The sequence below is a fragment of the Dermacentor andersoni genome, chromosome 5 (assembly GCF_023375885.2).
Source record: "Dermacentor andersoni chromosome 5, qqDerAnde1_hic_scaffold, whole genome shotgun sequence".
NCBI classification, from domain to species: domain Eukaryota; kingdom Metazoa; phylum Arthropoda; class Arachnida; order Ixodida; family Ixodidae; genus Dermacentor; species Dermacentor andersoni.
The window spans coordinates 201,213,404-201,231,163 of record NC_092818.1 but is presented as its reverse complement, the minus strand read 5'-3'; the positions used below and the strand labels follow the sequence as shown (position 1 = coordinate 201,231,163).

General features: G+C 50.5%; 1 protein-coding gene across 1 annotated transcript; it reads left to right on the top strand.

The window, feature by feature from the left end:
• The first annotated feature begins 403 nt into the window (after positions 1 to 403).
• Positions 404 to 5,373, top strand: LOC129385200 (uncharacterized). The gene is made up of 2 exons (XM_055071554.2): positions 404 to 531; positions 4,595 to 5,373. The coding sequence occupies exons 1-2, from the start codon at positions 525 to 527 to the stop codon at positions 4,909 to 4,911; spliced, it is 324 nt and encodes a 107-aa protein (XP_054927529.1). The 5' UTR covers positions 404 to 524; the 3' UTR covers positions 4,912 to 5,373.
• Positions 5,374 to 17,760: the final 12,387 nt, after the last annotated feature.

Sequence of the window (17,760 nt, the reverse complement as noted above, 5' to 3'; positions counted from 1 at the left end):
AAACAGAAGCAAGCTCAAAGCATGCACAAAAACTTATGATTTCGTTGTCGCCACGGAGCCCCGAAAAGCACGTCCATCCGCCACAAAATCCGAACGCAAGTCCACGGAATGTCCAGAATAGCGCCCCTAGAGAGAGCGAAGGGCGGCCGCTTCTGACACAATGTATGATGTGGGGTGCTGACAGACGCTAGGCGCGTCTACCCAATTGACTCGGAGCCGACTTGACCGAACGAATGCATATACCTTTATTGGACAACCACATATATATATATATATATATATATATATATATATATATATATATATATATATATATATATATATATATATATATATATATATAACGCATATAGAACAGACTACTGCTAACCCTCGTAGTGGGTATGTGCCAGTGACACCAGCATGTGACGGATCCGGGACTTGAAAAACTGCACCTCTAGCATCGGTCTTGTGATGCTTGCATCTGGGTCGTTGGAAGTACTTGAAGAACTACTGGTTAATTCGGGCAGGTCTCCGCGGCTCGGATGCCTGGTAAGTGCACTGCGGCCATCTTACTCGGGAAAACGTTTCACACTCGGAGAGTGCTTTCTGACATACTCTGGGTCGTTACCAGATTGAAGCACGTAATTAAGAGGCTGCGGAAAACTCGGAAAGGCGTAGAATGCTTGTGAAATGGCGACAACTGTTAACATGCATTTTGTTACCCTCTACTGCAACGGTACAACGGACTTGGCGCTCTGCTAAGGAGAACGAGGTTGCAGGTTCGACTTTCTACTATTTGTGCAGAGGAACAACAACAACTTTACACCACCTGTGTAGACGAAGTAGACGTATGCTCGACAAAAAGGGGGAAAAAAAGACAGACTGCGTAGCGGCTTATTTTGCACCAGTGTCTGCACGGTTAATTGCGCCTATAATGCAGATAGAAGAGAATTACGTTTCCGTGCGACAACGCTTGGGGACGTTTCCAGAGTGCGAGAAGCCTAAATGAGTTGACATAACATGACGTCTCCACTCTTCATGTATGAACGCAAGATTCAAAAATTGAATGTTTTGCTTTGTTCTTTCACTGACAAACTAAAGGATCCTCAAAGAAATAAAAATAGACGTTTGAGACAGTTCCCAATATAGACCAATTAGTATTTCCCTTTAATGGCATTGCTTTCATTTTCCTGCTCTTGATTGTGAAGATGTCTTACGTACACTCTCAACCGTTTCCTGACTACTGAGTAGAATGGGAAGCATTGCGCTATTCCTGGCTCAATTGGTCAAGATATTCTTAGAACACAAATGTACGTGTTAGTAATATTGTTCGAGTTTAATGAAACATTTTCTAGGAACTGCGTTGTCACGCAGGAGAGAAAAAGGGGGGAGGGGGTGCTAGCACAACTATGTAAATAGAATATGTATATGCTCCCAATAAGCTCGTTTATATAATCTCTACTGGTATGTTACGAACGTGAAAAGCATTTAAAATTTTTTATTTATATACCATGGCTACATTTCAAAAGCTGCACCTCCGTTGGGCGCAGGAAAAGTAACTATCTCCTCATGTTAGCGATATGGTATAAACTACATTTATTTGCATAAACGCAGATATGAAGATCGAACTACGTCAAGTACAATTGCCACTGCATCCTGGATTTCCACGCCATCTCGAGGAATTCTAAACACACTTCAAGGTTGCTATTCGCCGTCTGTGACACAGCAGACGTCTATAGATCGGTGTCACATTTCTCGAAGGCGGATGACAAGAATATGAGTTAACCACTCCCTTACAGTGCCACATGCACCGGTCTTCATATCCTGGATGAATATTTTGAGTAATCGCTTCCGATATATGTGAATAGAGGCCGTCCCACATAACTTGAGCCAGGAATTTGAGAAATGAAAGGCGCGTCGGAAGCGAATTGAACCGAACGCATACTATTCGCAATGGCCTATAGTAACTCAGACAATTTTTTGGTTTTCCCATAACTCACTAATTAATTAAGTTTAATTGCCCAACTTTTTAATTATTGGCTGAGGACCCGAAGTATGATACGCAAAATTGTAGAGCACCTTCAGAAACCACCGATCGAGTTGTTTCCTTTACGATACGTCTCACGTAGTCCTTTTTTCCGGGTTTCAAGGAAAGCCCGCGAAATATGAAAGAAAGCCACGTGAGGGAGCGCTTGCGCTGGGGTATCGCGCTGCTCTCAAGCGTGCGTTCGGTGAACAATGTCGGCTCCCGTCGGATGACGGCGAAAATGCATGCTGCTGGCCGAGCGCTGCCGATGTGATAAAGAACGCCCTGCTGCTTCTCTGTCGCCATTCACGGTGCAGCCGACCTTGTTCATCGAACGCACGCTTGAGGGCAGCACAATACCACTGCGCAAACGCTCCATCACGTGTTTTTTTTTTTTTTTTTTCATATTTCGCGGGCTCTCTTTGCAACCCGGAAAAAAGGACTACGTGAGACGTATCGTAAAGGAAACAACTCGATCGGTGGTTTCTCAAGGTGCTCTACAAATCTGCGTATCATCCTTGGGGTCCTCAGCCAATAATTAAAAAGTTGGGTAAATATACTTAATTGGTGAGTTATGGGGAAAAAAAAAAGTCCGAGTTGCTATATGCTATTGCGAATAGTATGCGTTCGTTTCAATTCGCTTCCGACGCGCCTTTAATTTTTAAATTGTTGGCTCAAGTTCTGTGGGATACCATATATATATATATATATATATATATATATATATATATATATATATATATATATATATACATATATATATATAATTAAATTATGGGGTTTTACGTGCCAAAACCACTTTCTGATTATGAGGCACGCCGTAGTGGAGGACTCCGGAAATTTCGACCACCTGGGGTTCTTTATTGTGCACCTAAATCCAAGTACACGGGTGTTTTCGCATTTCGCCCCCATCGAAATGCGGCCGCCGTGGCCGGGATTCGATCCCGCGACCTCGTGCGCAGCAGCCCGACACCATAGGCTAAGCCACAACTATATATATATATATATATATATATATATATATAGTTGTGGCTGAAGCAATCACGCTGACCCCGGTAGTAACATGAAAAAAAAAGTCAATGAAATCTAGCGTGCTAATTAAACGTACGTCGTACTTCTTTGTCTTCCTATATATATATATATATATATATATATATATATATATATATATATATATATATATATATATATATATATATAGAGAGAGAGAGAGAGAGAGAGAGAGAGCCATATCATGAGAAGCCAACAAACACTGACACCAAGGACAACACAGGGGAAATTACTTGTGCTTAATGAATGAAAATAAAGTAACGATAAATTAATGGAAAGTAAAGTGGATGGGGAAACGCCGCCGCGGTAGCTCAATTGGTAGAGCATCGCACGCGAAATGCGAAGCCTGTGGGTTCGGTTCCCACCTGCGGCAAGTTGTTTTTTCATCCACTTTACTTTCCATTAATTTATCGTTACGTTATTTTCATTCATTAAGCACAAGTAATTTCCCCTATGTTGTCCTTGGTGTCAGTGTTTGTTGGCTTCTCATGATTTGACTTATAAAAATCGGGCCCCTCGGTTAACCCCCCTTCTTCAGCTATGTATATATATATATATATATATATATATATATATATATATATATATATATATATATATATATATATATATAGCTGAAGAAACGAAGGGGCACACTTACGAAAATTGCATGTCTAATGGTTTAACGTTGCGGCCGTGGCACGGCCTTCGTCAGAGTGACGAGATTCTGACTGAGGCCGTGACGAAACGTTAAACAATTAAATGTGCAATTTTCCTAAGTGTGCCCCTTCGTTTCTTCAACTACCTATGCACTGGACCTACAAAACCTTTTCTTAAACTATATGTATGAATTCAACGAAGCATGCACCTTATTCGGCACAATTAGCACGTACTATAGTTTAAGGAAAGGTTTTGTAGGTCCAGTGCATAGGTAGTTGAAGAAACGAAGGGGCACACTTAGGAAAATTGCATATTTAATTGTTTAATGTTTCGTCACGGCCTCCGTCAGAATCTCGTCACTGACGAAGGCCGTGCCACGGCCGCAACGTTAAACCATTAGACATGCAATTTTCGTAAGTGTGCCCCTTCGTTTCTTCAGCTATATATATATATATATACTCTGACGAAGGCTGGTCCACCAGCCGAAAAGTTTAGTAAAGAAGTCTTCCGTCTTCCAAAAAGTTCGTCGTATCTTTCCTGCGTATGTCACGTCGGGTCACGCTGCTGAACTTTGAAGAAACCCCCCCCCCCCCCCTATATATATATATATATATATATATATATATATATATATAGTGTGTGTGTGTGTGCGTGTGTGTGTGTGTGTGTGTGTGTGTGTGTGTGTGTGTGAGAGAGAGAGAGACTTGATTCGCTTTCGTTCGTCACGCCCGCTTGCCATTATTCTCGGCAGTTCCCCATTGGCGCAAGAACGGCAAGTATAGGTCAATGAGCAAAACGAAATATCTATAGCGTTTCGAATTCGCTCTTTTCTTTTTTGTCAGATTATTTCTCTCTACCATCTTTTAGCATTAACTAGGCGCTGAAACGTCAACGCAGATTTTGCACCTTGCTCCTCCGCTCCTGGGAAGCCGGTGCTCAGCCCTACGGGTTCCCCCATGAGTTCGAGCAGCGGCTCGTCGTTCTCCGAGACGTCAAGTTCGTCGTCGGAATGCTTCGACACGACGAGCACGACGTCGACGTCCTTCTCCGACCAGGAGGACGGCGCGGTGTTAGTGGCCGCGGGGCGCCTGGTCAACCGCAGCTCGGTCAGCAACAACCGGCCGCCCAGGCGCGTGCGCCTTGGAGCAGACCGGGAGAGCACCGTCAGCTACCTCGAGGCTCGTTCCGTTCACTGCGCCCAGATCGCGCCGTAGGGCATATAATGCGCGTGCACAGTTCTTTTTCTTGTTCACAGGTTCACTTGTCATCAAATAATTTATTTTCTCATGTGACTGTCTCTTCTTGTATACGTTTTCGTGTACACATACTAAACAACGTTCCCAAGGGCATTAAGGGTGCGCATGGATGTTCCATTGGGGGGTAGTTAGAAAACTATAGCTTGTTGCCCCCTCCCGCACCCACCAAAAAAAAAAAAAAATATTCCAGGCTGCGCCACTGTATAGTTAAATGTTACATCTCCGAAATGGAAAACGATAACGTCCGCAAAAATCTGTTGTTCTTTTTAAGGCAGGTATAGGCATAACAACTCGAAGGCGCTAACATAAAGGAATAATGAGAATAATGGTTCTAGAACGTTTGCACATTGTGTCATTACCTATACATTTTAAGCAAAAGCCTGATCTATTTTGACGAATGCTGAGCGGTCAGAATGTATATCTGGTAGACAGCTCAATGCCGTGCCCAGCAAATGCACAAGTAACCATTGCAGGTGCACTTTGGTCGTGATTGTGCGCTATGTTTGCTTGGAGAGAGCATTCCCTTCTTTGTTTTCGTGGGAACTTTGATAAGAACAGATACGGAAACCTATATACATATGAATGACTTGAAGCTGGCGTCTCGTCGGAAGCACGTCTGAGAGCATGCAGGCGTCTTCTTTGATGACTGTCTGAGCGAGAGCCCCCTTCTGTTTTCAAGGACCGACGTGCCGAGGACAGCAATGATCGATGAGATTATAGGCATGCGTCCTTTCCGCAAGCAACGAATGCAGCGCTTAATTCCCACTACTCTCTGCAGAGAATTTGTTTTGGCCCAACTGGCTTTGAGTTGTGCAGCCCTGAGCTAGAGTAGAGAGACATCTGCGGTCTGGTATAGATTTGCGAATTCCATCAGCAGCAACCAACCTTGTCGTTAAAATAACAGCACCGCGCCTACGCGACAGAGGTTCTCGGTGCCTAATGATAGTTCGTCGATTTTCCCCTGGTTTGTTGCCACTTGATCATTAATTTACCTTCTAACTGCACTTTCTAGCTATATTTATTGGAATTAGCTTGCACTTTCTTCGCCTGCAGTGGCTTCGGCATGTTAGTTGATTCGCTTAAATACTTCCCTACTATTTAATGCAATGTCACAGCCGCGCGGAATGGTCGTTGAACTTGAGTTGATATAGGTATATCGAATGGTCTCTTGAACATTATATGTTAGCCGTGAGATCTCCTGTACCCGGGCGTGTTCATCGTTTTGGTGATGCCAACTGTATATGCATTTCATACTCCAGTTGATGATATTGATGCTTGGCTGGCCAATACGGCTAAATATGTTCTCAGCGGCAGACCAGTTGCTTCAATTCGGAAAAAAAAAGAAAGAAGCGTTGCGCCGTGCAGGAACCGCAACAACGTCTCTGGAATGTTATATGTCATCGAGATCAGTATACATGCGGAGGTGCAGCCCGGCCTCATTCGCCTGATGACGTGCCTCGCAGCGAAATCAGGTGTCGAGCCCATATACATGGGCTTGTTCTTTGGCTGTCTGTCTCGTACAGGCAGGATCGGGCTCACATCCGTACGTCAACCGTAAACCGAATGGGAACACAAGTGACGTCCGGTACGTCGATTGCTTGATTCTTTATGTCAGCAGTGCGAATCAAGAATTAAGCAACCCGTCTAGCAGCACCACAGGCAGGCTTGAGCCAACTAAGTACGCGTCCTACGCAGGCTCTCGACGAAGAGGAGGAAGACAGCTCGGGGACGCCCAAGGAAAGATGCAGCATCTGCCTGGTGGCCTACCGTGAGACTGACACGCTGAAGTACGTATTTGCGAGGGTTGTGCCATATATGATTATGCCCTGTTTGTACCCGAAGCACTTGTTTGTACACAACAAAAGCGAACGTACTCATCTAGCCGTGCACGACGACGATACTGAGCACTCTGGAGAGTCGTGGGATCGGACAAGGATTTACTCGGGAAAAAAGGAGCGTATACGGAGCCTTCTTTGGGCCAGCTCCATTTTCTGTCGCGGCCAGTGACGCTCTGCCGCGCAACACTTCGTCACCGGTCTCGTCGCAGTGCGCAGCCAACTTAATCGGGACTACCTATGACAAGTCTCGCTGTGCTTTGTCTACCTTCGCGCCAGGTCTATTGTTCTTTCACCATACCGACCACAGCTCCTGGGCGAGCACGTATCCGGCGTGTTATATCGCGATTTATTAAAAAATGCATTCCACATTCTGTCGCCAAGGGGCGGAGAACAATTCTTTGCGCTTAGATGTAGTGTCGGCCAAAAGAGTAAACGGACCACGGCTTAGGTGGCCGGAGTGGCTGCGGGGCCACACCGGGGCGCTGCTGTCTCGCTCCGCGCGCTGGCAACGAGAGTGCCCCGGGTGACGCCACACTTCGCCCGCACGCGGGGCCTCATCACGCTTGATAAATTTCTCGTGCACCGTTCGGTTGCTCTGCTGCTGACGGTCGCGACGAAGGGGACTGCGCATCGCCGGTAGTCATGTAATATGTACTATTGGCCAAAAAAGTAAACGGACCACGGCTTAGGTGGCCGGAGTGGCTGCGGGGCCACACCGGGGCGCTGCTGTCTCGCTCCGCGTAAAGCCCCTGAAACTTCGTAAAGTAGTGTCACTCTCCTCCTCCGCGTTCACTCCTCCTCGTTTCTCCTCTCTTTCACGTTCCCTCCTCGACCATGGCGCCGTCTACGTTGCTCGAGCGCAGCAGACGACCTTTCGCAGAGTGAATGCACGCATAGCAAGGCAGTGCTCTTTAGGCGTTCACGTTGGCTTTCCAGCTCCGCGTAACTTCGTGTACAGCATAGAATTTCTAGTCGGATGCTTATACAAATTCGGTAACGGCAGCTTTTGTTTCATTTTTTGATAACTATTTCTTAAAAAAAGTATCTGAAGGAGTGTTAACGCTGTGCGTTGACGACTGCGAATGTATCGCGTGCCCTACAATTAGGTACGCAACATTTGTCAAGGGCGTGTCGCAAGATCTTGTTGCGAATGGTTGTAAATAACACGTTTACCATCGAATGACAACCTCTTGGCTTCCATCAAGCCCTCAGCCTAAAGAATCCGCGCCGCCCTTACCATGTGAATTCGCGGCGCGTATCAGCTATGACGTACAAAGGCTGACGGAGATCACTGCTCTGGAGGTTCGAACGTGTATTACAAGCTACAATGCCGCCAACGTGCGTGCTTGCCAATCTAAGCGCGCGCAAAGCCTCAGAGGTGGGCGATGGTGCTATTATGTTTCTCGTGTCTCAACGCCGACAGAAATACCGCGGCCGATCATCGAGTCGGGACTGTGCGTAGCCAAGAAAACAAAATGAGTTTTTTAGCATTCGTGCGCGAAGCGGGAGCGCGATAACAATGCTTGACTCAATCTCAAACAAGACCACTGTGGCCTTCAGTAATTTTTTCAGGTTAATGACTTATCACGAATAACACTTCATCGTGCGTTGGTTCGTCCGTTTACTAAGTGACGTACTTGTCGCGAACCAAGTTGCACTGAGGTGCATGCATTCAGGACGGTTGTACTCCCTTCGAAGTAACATTTGCGAGACATGACTTTATTAGTGAAGTCATGATCGCGCAAAGAATCCCCCCGCCATGACGCGGCCGAAATTGCGGCAAGTGAAACGATGTTTTATCCATAGGTTAAAATGATATGAAACGGCATTCGAGTTGCAAGTCAACAGTTTATTTTCACATAGATGCATTACAGATTTGCCTTTGCAGTCACAAGTCCGTGTGCACCATTTATTGTCTCATTGCGTAAATAAACGCACCAGCCTAAGAGTCCTACTGCAAGCGCGTCTCAATTAGGCATAGTGACTGTAGAAACTAATAGTGGCATAGACGAGCAAGCGAACGACTATATGAGCGCGCGAACTAAACGAGCGAGCAAACGACTAAACGAGCGTGCGAACGAACGAGCAAACGACTAAGCACGAACGACGACTAAACCAGCCAGGGAACGGGCGGGCGACCGCACGTTTTCTTTGCGAGTGCTCCACCGCCGCATCTTAAGCTTCGCACACTTTAAAGCGCACGCGAATTAGCACATACGTCTCAATTACATATGATGCGGTCGCTCGAGGACGAACGCACCGCGTAACACGGTTTCGGGAGAGCACGCACGCTTTTCATCGGTGCCTCTGTATCACAAATCCACCGGGCGACCGCCAACGAGGAACACGAATAAATGTGGCAAACAAAGCTAGTCTATCTAAAGAAGGCTAGTAAGTAACCACAAAAGGCAGAGAGTTGCTCTCCTGAGGCGTTTTCATGATCGAGACTGAAATTTTATCAAAAGGACTGCGCTGAATCTTAAAAATTTCGTAATCACGTTATCGCACGCTACCTCGCGTGCCCGCGAACTCAAGCCGGTTGGCGTTCAAAACGATTAAGCGCACCAAATGTGACTAACACGACCACGTAGTGCGCATATAAGCAAAGCGGACGTTGCGTAAAAATCATGTTAAAGCGTGCGTACAAATGACAACATGCACAGTGAACTGTGCAATATCTACTACGTTATTGCCCCGCAGCACAATACGCAAGCCTGGCACATACAATACTCTGAGAGAGCCACAACTTACATCACATAGTCGCGCGGAGGAAGTTGGTCGGAAGTTGTCCCTCCCGATTCGGTGAAGCCATGTCTTTCTCCTTAACGCGTTGCGCTTACCGGACGGTATCGCGAACATATTCTTGCCTTTGTTAAAACTATGTTGGCATCCAAACGCGCAGCAGGTCATGGTAACAGAAAATGACGTGAAGCGACGTCGCACTTGCCACAAAACATCCTTCAAGGCGTTCGCAAGATCAAAACACAGAATAGGAACGGAAGGAATGCCGCCAACAAGCGCCGCTTCTCGAGCAAAGATGGCACTGAAGCGCGACTGTAAACAAACGAAGCCGGTGCAAGGGGCCACGTGATGCCATTAGGCCAATAGCGACGTGGCGTCGGCTTCGGGCAGAGCGCTCGAGGAGGGGGCGGCATTCTTCAAAGCGTGGCACTACTTTACGAAGTTTAAGGGGCTTTAGCTCCGCGCGCTGGCAACGAGAGTGCCCCGGGTGACGCCACACTTCGCCCGCACGCGGGGCCTCATCACGCTTGATAAATTTCTCGTGCACCGTTCGGTTGCTCTGCTGCTGACGGTCGCGACGAAGGGGACCGCGCATCGCCGGTGGTCATGTAGTATGTACTATCGGCCAAAAAAGTAAACGGACCACGGCTTAGGTGGCCGGAGTGGCTGCGGGGCCACACCGGGGCGCTGCTGTCTCGCTCTACGCGCTGGCAACGAGAGTGCCCCGGGTGACGCCACACTTCGCCCGCACGCGGGGCCTCATCACGCTTGATAAATTTCTCGTGCACCGTTCGGTTGCTCTGCTGCTGACGGTCGCGACGAAGGGGACTGCGCATCGCCGGTAGTCATGTAGTATGTACTATTGGCCAAAAAAGTTAACGGACCACGGCTTAGGTGGCCGGAGTGGCTGCGGGGCCACACCGGGGCGCTGCTGTCTCGCTCCGCGCGCTGGCAACGAGAGTGCCCCGGGTGACGCCACACTTCGCCCGCACGCGGGGCCTCATCACGCTTGATAAATTTCTCGTGCACCGTTCGGTTGCTCTACTGCTGACGGTCGCGACGAAGGGGACCGCGCATCGCCGGTGGTCATGTAGTATGTACTATCGGCCAAAAAAGTAAACGGACCACGGCTTAGGTGGCCGGAGTGGCTGCGGGGCCACACCGGGGCGCTGCTGTCTCGCTCTGCGCGCTGGCAACGCGAGTGCCCCGGGTGACGCCACACTTCGCCCGCACGCGGGGCCTCATCACGCTTGATAAATTTCTCGTGCACCGTTCGGTTGCTCTGCTGCTGACGGTCGCGACGAAGGGGACCGCGCATTGCCGGTGGTCATGTAGTATGTACTATCGGCCAAAAAAAGTAAACGGACCACGGCTTAGGTGGCCGGAGTGGCTGCGGGGCCACACCGGGGCGCTGCTGTCTCGCTCTGCGCGCTGGCAACGCGAGTGCCCCGGGTGACGCCACACTTCGCCCGCACGCGGGGCCTCATCACGCTTGATAAATTTCTCGTGCACCGTTCGGTTGCTCTGCTGCTGACGGTCGCGACGAAGGGGACTGCGCATCGCCGGTAGTCATGTAGTATGTACTATTGGCCAAAAAAGTTAACGGACCACGGCTTAGGTGGCCGGAGTGGCTGCGGGGCCACACCGGGGCGCTGCTGTCTCGCTCCGCGCGCTGGCAACGAGAGTGCCCCGGGTGACGCCACACTTCGCCCGCACGCGGGGCCTCATCACGCTTGATAAATTTCTCGTGCACCGTTCGGTTGCTCTACTGCTGACGGTCGCGACGAAGGGGACCGCGCATCGCCGGTGGTCATGTAGTATGTACTATCGGCCAAAAAAGTAAACGGACCACGGCTTAGGTGGCCGGAGTGGCTGCGGGGCCACACCGGGGCGCTGCTGTCTCGCTCTGCGCGCTGGCAACGCGAGTGCCCCGGGTGACGCCACACTTCGCCCGCACGCGGGGCCTCATCACGCTTGATAAATTTCTCGTGCACCGTTCGGTTGCTCTGCTGCTGACGGTCGCGACGAAGGGGACCGCGCATTGCCGGTGGTCATGTAGTATGTACTATCGGCCAAAAAAAGTAAACGGACCACGGCTTAGGTCGCCGGAGTGGCTGCGGGGCCACACCGGGGCGCTGCTGTCTCGCTCTGCGCGCTGGCAACGCGAGTGCCCCGGGTGACGCCACACTTCGCCCGCACGCGGGGCCTCATCACGCTTGATAAATTTCTCGTGCACCGTTCGGTTGCTCTGCTGCTGACGGTCGCGACGAAGGGGACTGCGCATCGCCGGTAGTCATGTAGTATGTACTATTGGCCAAAAAAGTAAACGGACCACGGCTTAGGTGACCGGAGTGGCTGCGGGGCCACACCGGGGCGCTGCTGTATCGCTCTGCGCGCTGGCAACGAGAGTGGCCCGGGTGACGCCACACTTCGCCCGCACGCGGGGCCTCATCACGCTTGATAAATTTCTCGTGCACCGTTCGGTTGCTCTGCTGCTGACGGTCGCGACGAAGGGGACCGCGCATCGCCGGTAGTCATGTAGTATGTACTATCGGCCAAAAAAGTAAACGGACCACGGCTTAGGTGGCCGGAGTGGCTGCGGGGCCACACCGGGGCGCTGCTGTCTCGCTCTGCGCGCTGGCAACGCGAGTGCCCCGGGTGACGCCACACTTCGCCCGCACGCGGGGCCTCATCACGCTTGATAAATTTCTCGTGCACCGTTCGGTTGCTCTGCTGCTGACGGTCGCGACGAAGGGGACCGCGCATTGCCGGTGGTCATGTAGTATGTACTATCGGCCAAAAAAAGTAAACGGACCACGGCTTAGGTGGCCGGAGTGGCTGCGGGGCCACACCGGGGCGCTGCTGTATCGCTCTGCGCGCTGGCAACGAGAGTGCCCCGGGTGACGCCACACTTCGCCCGCACGCGGGGCCTCATCACGCTTGATAAATTTCTCGTGCACCGTTCGGTTGCTCTGCTGCTGACGGTCGCGACGAAGGGGACCGCGCATCGCCGGTAGTCATGTAGTATGTACTATCGGCCAAAAAAGTAAACGGACCACGGCTTAGGTGGCCGGAGTAGCTGCGGGGCCACACCGGGGCGCTGCTGTCTCGCTCCGCGCGCTGACGGCGAGAGTGCCCCCGGTGACGCCAGACTTCGCCCTCACTCTCGCGCGGTGCCTTGTCAGGCTTGATAAATTTCTAGTGCGTCGTTCGGTTGCTCTACTGCTGACGGTCGCGACGAAGGGGACCGCGCATCGCCGGTGGTCATGTAGTATGTACTATCGGCCAAAAAAGTAAACGGACCACGGCTTAGGTGGCCGGAGTGGCTGCGGGGCCACACCGGGGCGCTGCTGTCTCGCTCTGCGCGCTGGCAACGCGAGTGCCCCGGGTGACGCCACACTTCGCCCGCACGCGGGGCCTCATCACGCTTGATAAATTTCTCGTGCACCGTTCGGTTGCTCTGCTGCTGACGGTCGCGACGAAGGGGACCGCGCATTGCCGGTGGTCATGTAGTATGTACTATCGGCCAAAAAAAGTAAACGGACCACGGCTTAGGTCGCCGGAGTGGCTGCGGGGCCACACCGGGGCGCTGCTGTCTCGCTCTGCGCGCTGGCAACGCGAGTGCCCCGGGTGACGCCACACTTCGCCCGCACGCGGGGCCTCATCACGCTTGATAAATTTCTCGTGCACCGTTCGGTTGCTCTGCTGCTGACGGTCGCGACGAAGGGGACTGCGCATCGCCGGTAGTCATGTAGTATGTACTATTGGCCAAAAAAGTAAACGGACCACGGCTTAGGTGACCGGAGTGGCTGCGGGGCCACACCGGGGCGCTGCTGTATCGCTCTGCGCGCTGGCAACGAGAGTGGCCCGGGTGACGCCACACTTCGCCCGCACGCGGGGCCTCATCACGCTTGATAAATTTCTCGTGCACCGTTCGGTTGCTCTGCTGCTGACGGTCGCGACGAAGGGGACCGCGCATCGCCGGTAGTCATGTAGTATGTACTATCGGCCAAAAAAGTAAACGGACCACGGCTTAGGTGGCCGGAGTGGCTGCGGGGCCACACCGGGGCGCTGCTGTCTCGCTCTGCGCGCTGGCAACGCGAGTGCCCCGGGTGACGCCACACTTCGCCCGCACGCGGGGCCTCATCACGCTTGATAAATTTCTCGTGCACCGTTCGGTTGCTCTGCTGCTGACGGTCGCGACGAAGGGGACCGCGCATTGCCGGTGGTCATGTAGTATGTACTATCGGCCAAAAAAAGTAAACGGACCACGGCTTAGGTGGCCGGAGTGGCTGCGGGGCCACACCGGGGCGCTGCTGTATCGCTCTGCGCGCTGGCAACGAGAGTGCCCCGGGTGACGCCACACTTCGCCCGCACGCGGGGCCTCATCACGCTTGATAAATTTCTCGTGCACCGTTCGGTTGCTCTGCTGCTGACGGTCGCTACGAAGGGGACCGCGCATCGCCGGTAGTCATGTAGTATGTACTATCGGCCAAAAAAGTAAACGGACCACGGCTTAGGTGGCCGGAGTAGCTGCGGGGCCACACCGGGGCGCTGCTGTCTCGCTCCGCGCGCTGACGGCGAGAGTGCCCCCGGTGACGCCAGACTTCGCCCTCACTCTCGCGCGGTGCCTTGTCAGGCTTGATAAATTTCTAGTGCGTCGTTCGGTTGCTCTACTGCTGGCAGTCGCGACGAAGGAAACCGTGCATCGCCGGTAGTCCAGCACATGGCGCTGTCGCACAGGGGCGGACGGCAGCCGGACAACAAACCGCGGCACTGAGAAGGAACGGAGACCCTTTCTGATTGTTGTTTTGTTTATATTGACCGTATCTTTCATATTAGTGCATGTCGCCGGCGTCCACCGCTGCTCGATTTTAGGCAACATTGCGCAACAACTCTCGCCGTCAGCGCGCGGAGCGAGATAGCAGCGCCCCGGACTCAGTGTTGCCAGGTCTGGCTATATATAGCCAAATTGGGCTACAGAAAAAAAATATTGGCGTCGACTTGGGTGAGTTGGCTACGTGGCTATATTAGGGCTACTGAAAATCTGCGTCTTGGCGCTGTTTGGGCTATGAGTGGCACTTTAATCCACGCTCCAGAGGTGACTCTCATAGAGTAGAAACAAAACTTGAAGGCTATGTTTTAGCTGGCTGAGCCAGCAGCACGGCTGTGCGTGTGTGCGCGAAATGCCCCCCCCCCCCCCCACTCCCCCTCAGTGCATCATTCTTTGAGCCGATGATTTTATCCTTGACGAACTTAAATTTACACCGCGCTTCACCGTGCTAACATTTACTCCAGCAATGTTGTCTCATCTTCGTCTTATCCCGACACCCAATCACCAGGCATCGGGATGAGCCTGGGAGTGGAGGGTGTTTCACAGTGCACTGTACTAACATGGCTATGCTGAGAAACAGAGAGCAATATGGTTTTGCCATCGTGGCGCCGACATGAAAGAAGGGAAGCCTGGGTAAATGACACGCTCCAGTGTGTCCAAGGCGAAGGTGTCTGGTTGAAGTATCGCGCTGGGCCACAGTTTTTGACATAGTCCGCGTTTCCCACGGTAAGCTTTTTATTGCCATTTTCCTTTGCGTGTGAAATGAACTTTAATGCCACAGGCGTTAAGGGCGCCGTGTCGCAGAAAATCCGGCGTCAACGCCGTTGCCAAGTGAAAAAATGATCCCGAACCACGTAGGCCCTTCGGCTGGCACATGTGCATTACTGAAGTAATTGATTTTCTCAAAGTAAAACGCGTCAGAAAATTCGTAAAATACGACTTACACTCACTCTATAGACATGGTAGCGTCGAATGGTAATTTGATTATGCGAGAAAACATATGTTTGTTACGCGGAACCTCAAACACAAACCCCTTTTCCAGCTGCTGTTCGACATCTTAGAAGGGGGGCGATGGTTCGGGCTAGTTGGTTTTCCATAAGACTGAGTGGTGCAGCGGGAAGCAGGACAGGGGACACAGGAAAAAAAAAAAAACGAGGACAAGCGGTTACTGTCAAGTAGGAGCGGCGCGCCCCGCTCGGTTCCATGCAACACCATCTAGATGGCACTCGCCTCCGCCGCAGCGGCGGCGCCTGCCATGCGAGTGGAATGAAAAAAAAAGAACCAGAAAGCTCGCCTTCGTGCATATTGTTCGCCTCCAGCGTTTGCAGGTAAACATTATGGTTGCATACGCTGCAGTTGCCGGGAAGCGTGAGAAGCAGTCAGGGATCTTTGAACGCTATCACATTCCACTCTTAAATGTGAATATTAAAGAGCTGAGAGCCAAGTTTCATGGTACCTATTTTTAATGCAATGGAAAGTTTGCTAGTCAGAGTGTGTAATCATGAAGTGGTAACGCGGAAAACGCCGTCGAACATTTTTTTATCAGAATTTTTCGATCTGCAGTGAGGATGTAGTCTTTCACTGGCAGCTTGTTGGCAGCGGTGGTAGGTCAGCGCGATAGTGATTATACGCCGGCATTAGTGGGAGGCAGACGACAAGTGCGGCCGTAAGTGTGACAAAGTAGTTTGTCTAACAATTCGACGTTCCTGCGATTCATGTTTTCCGAAGTGTTAAGTACTTTTGCGGTAATAGCTACGTGTTTCCATTGTTTCCTGCCCAACTGCTTTGGTATTTAAACAGTCAAAGCGAAACCAATCGGATTGAAAACGAAACGACGATTTTACGCGTGATACGCAGTTCAGCGTGTTGCCGTAGCCATGTGTGCGTTTTTGATTTCCGAAGCATAGAATAAAGCGCAAGTGTCTAATACTATAGCAACTGTAATTTGAAGCAATAATTATGTTGTACTAAATAACAGCCGACTTACTTACAGTAATCGCATAGACTACATTCGAAGTACCAAGATTTCATTGCCAGGCCTCGCCACTTACTGGCCTTTTAGATATTCTTTGCCAATTTAAAATTATAATCCCTACTTCAATACCAAACAGCGTGCCTGTTTCTATCGCCATAAATCATGATCAGTTCATTTCCATCAACGTCCCACAACACTTTCTGACCAGTTGTCCTCCAAGCGTCCTCCAAGTTTTTTGTTCGTGCTTCCATTCGACATTCATTTCGATCGGTTCTCCCTCAGCAGCGATTCGCTGGAACTTGAGTTTCCGGGGCCAACAAAAAAAAATGGTCTGTGTGCAAGCATCATGTAGCTGTTGTGGAAGGATCGACATTTGGGCGAGTTGGTACTGGCTGAACATCTTGAAAGGGCAGCGCAATATGACGAAGACAGAAGGCAGAAACACACAAGACAGCGCTGATCTCACAACTAACTTCATTCGAAGCCATTCACAAACTTATGTACACAACCTATGGCCACGTACGTGCTCTCCCATCGATGGTGTCATTATCAGTGCGCAAGCAAAAAAAAAAAACGCGAAACCCTGTAATCTAATGCTACGCTATGAGACGGCTTAAAAATTCAAATTCACTGCCATGCAAATTTAACGATGGCATGCTTACACAACGCGACGCTTTTTTCCTGCTATAGTAGGCCTCAATAATCTCCCTCGTGGTCTGATTTCTATGCGCGGATTTCTAGGCCCAGGCTGCCTCCACTCATTTTGGGAAAGGCTGTACTGTCAAGCATACTTCCCTGTTTGTCCGCTGTAGAATGGGAGTTATTTCCGAGCTTCCGTTTTCCTGCGCTCACATCTATATCGGTCAAACAGGTTGTTGCCTGAACGTTAGAGTGTCTGAGCATAGGCGCTCGCTAACGGGTAATGCCTACTCACATGTCGCGCGGCATTGCTCTGAGCAAACACCGCACTACTTTCCGCCCATAGAAATCAGACCACGAGGGAGATTATGGAGGCCTACTATATCAGGAAAAAAGGGTCGCGTTGTGTAAGCACGCCATCGTTAAATTTGCATGACAGTGAATTTGAATATTTAAGCCGCCTCATAGTGTAGCATTAGATTTCAGGGTATTGCGTTTTTTGCCTGCGCACTGTTAATGACGCCATCGATGGGAGAGCACGTGGCTATGGGTTGTGTACATGCCTTCGAATGAAGTTAGTTGTGAGATCAGCGCTGTCCTGTGTGTTCCTGCCTTCTGTCTTCGTCATAATGCGCTGCCCCTTCAAGATGTTTAGCTGTTGTAGATGTCAAGGCTCGACCGTCACGGCATCACGGACATTTTCTTTAGGACGGGTTGTACAAAAAGCGATTACCGTAGTCGAATGTGAAAATGTATATACAGATAAAACTGAAAACAAC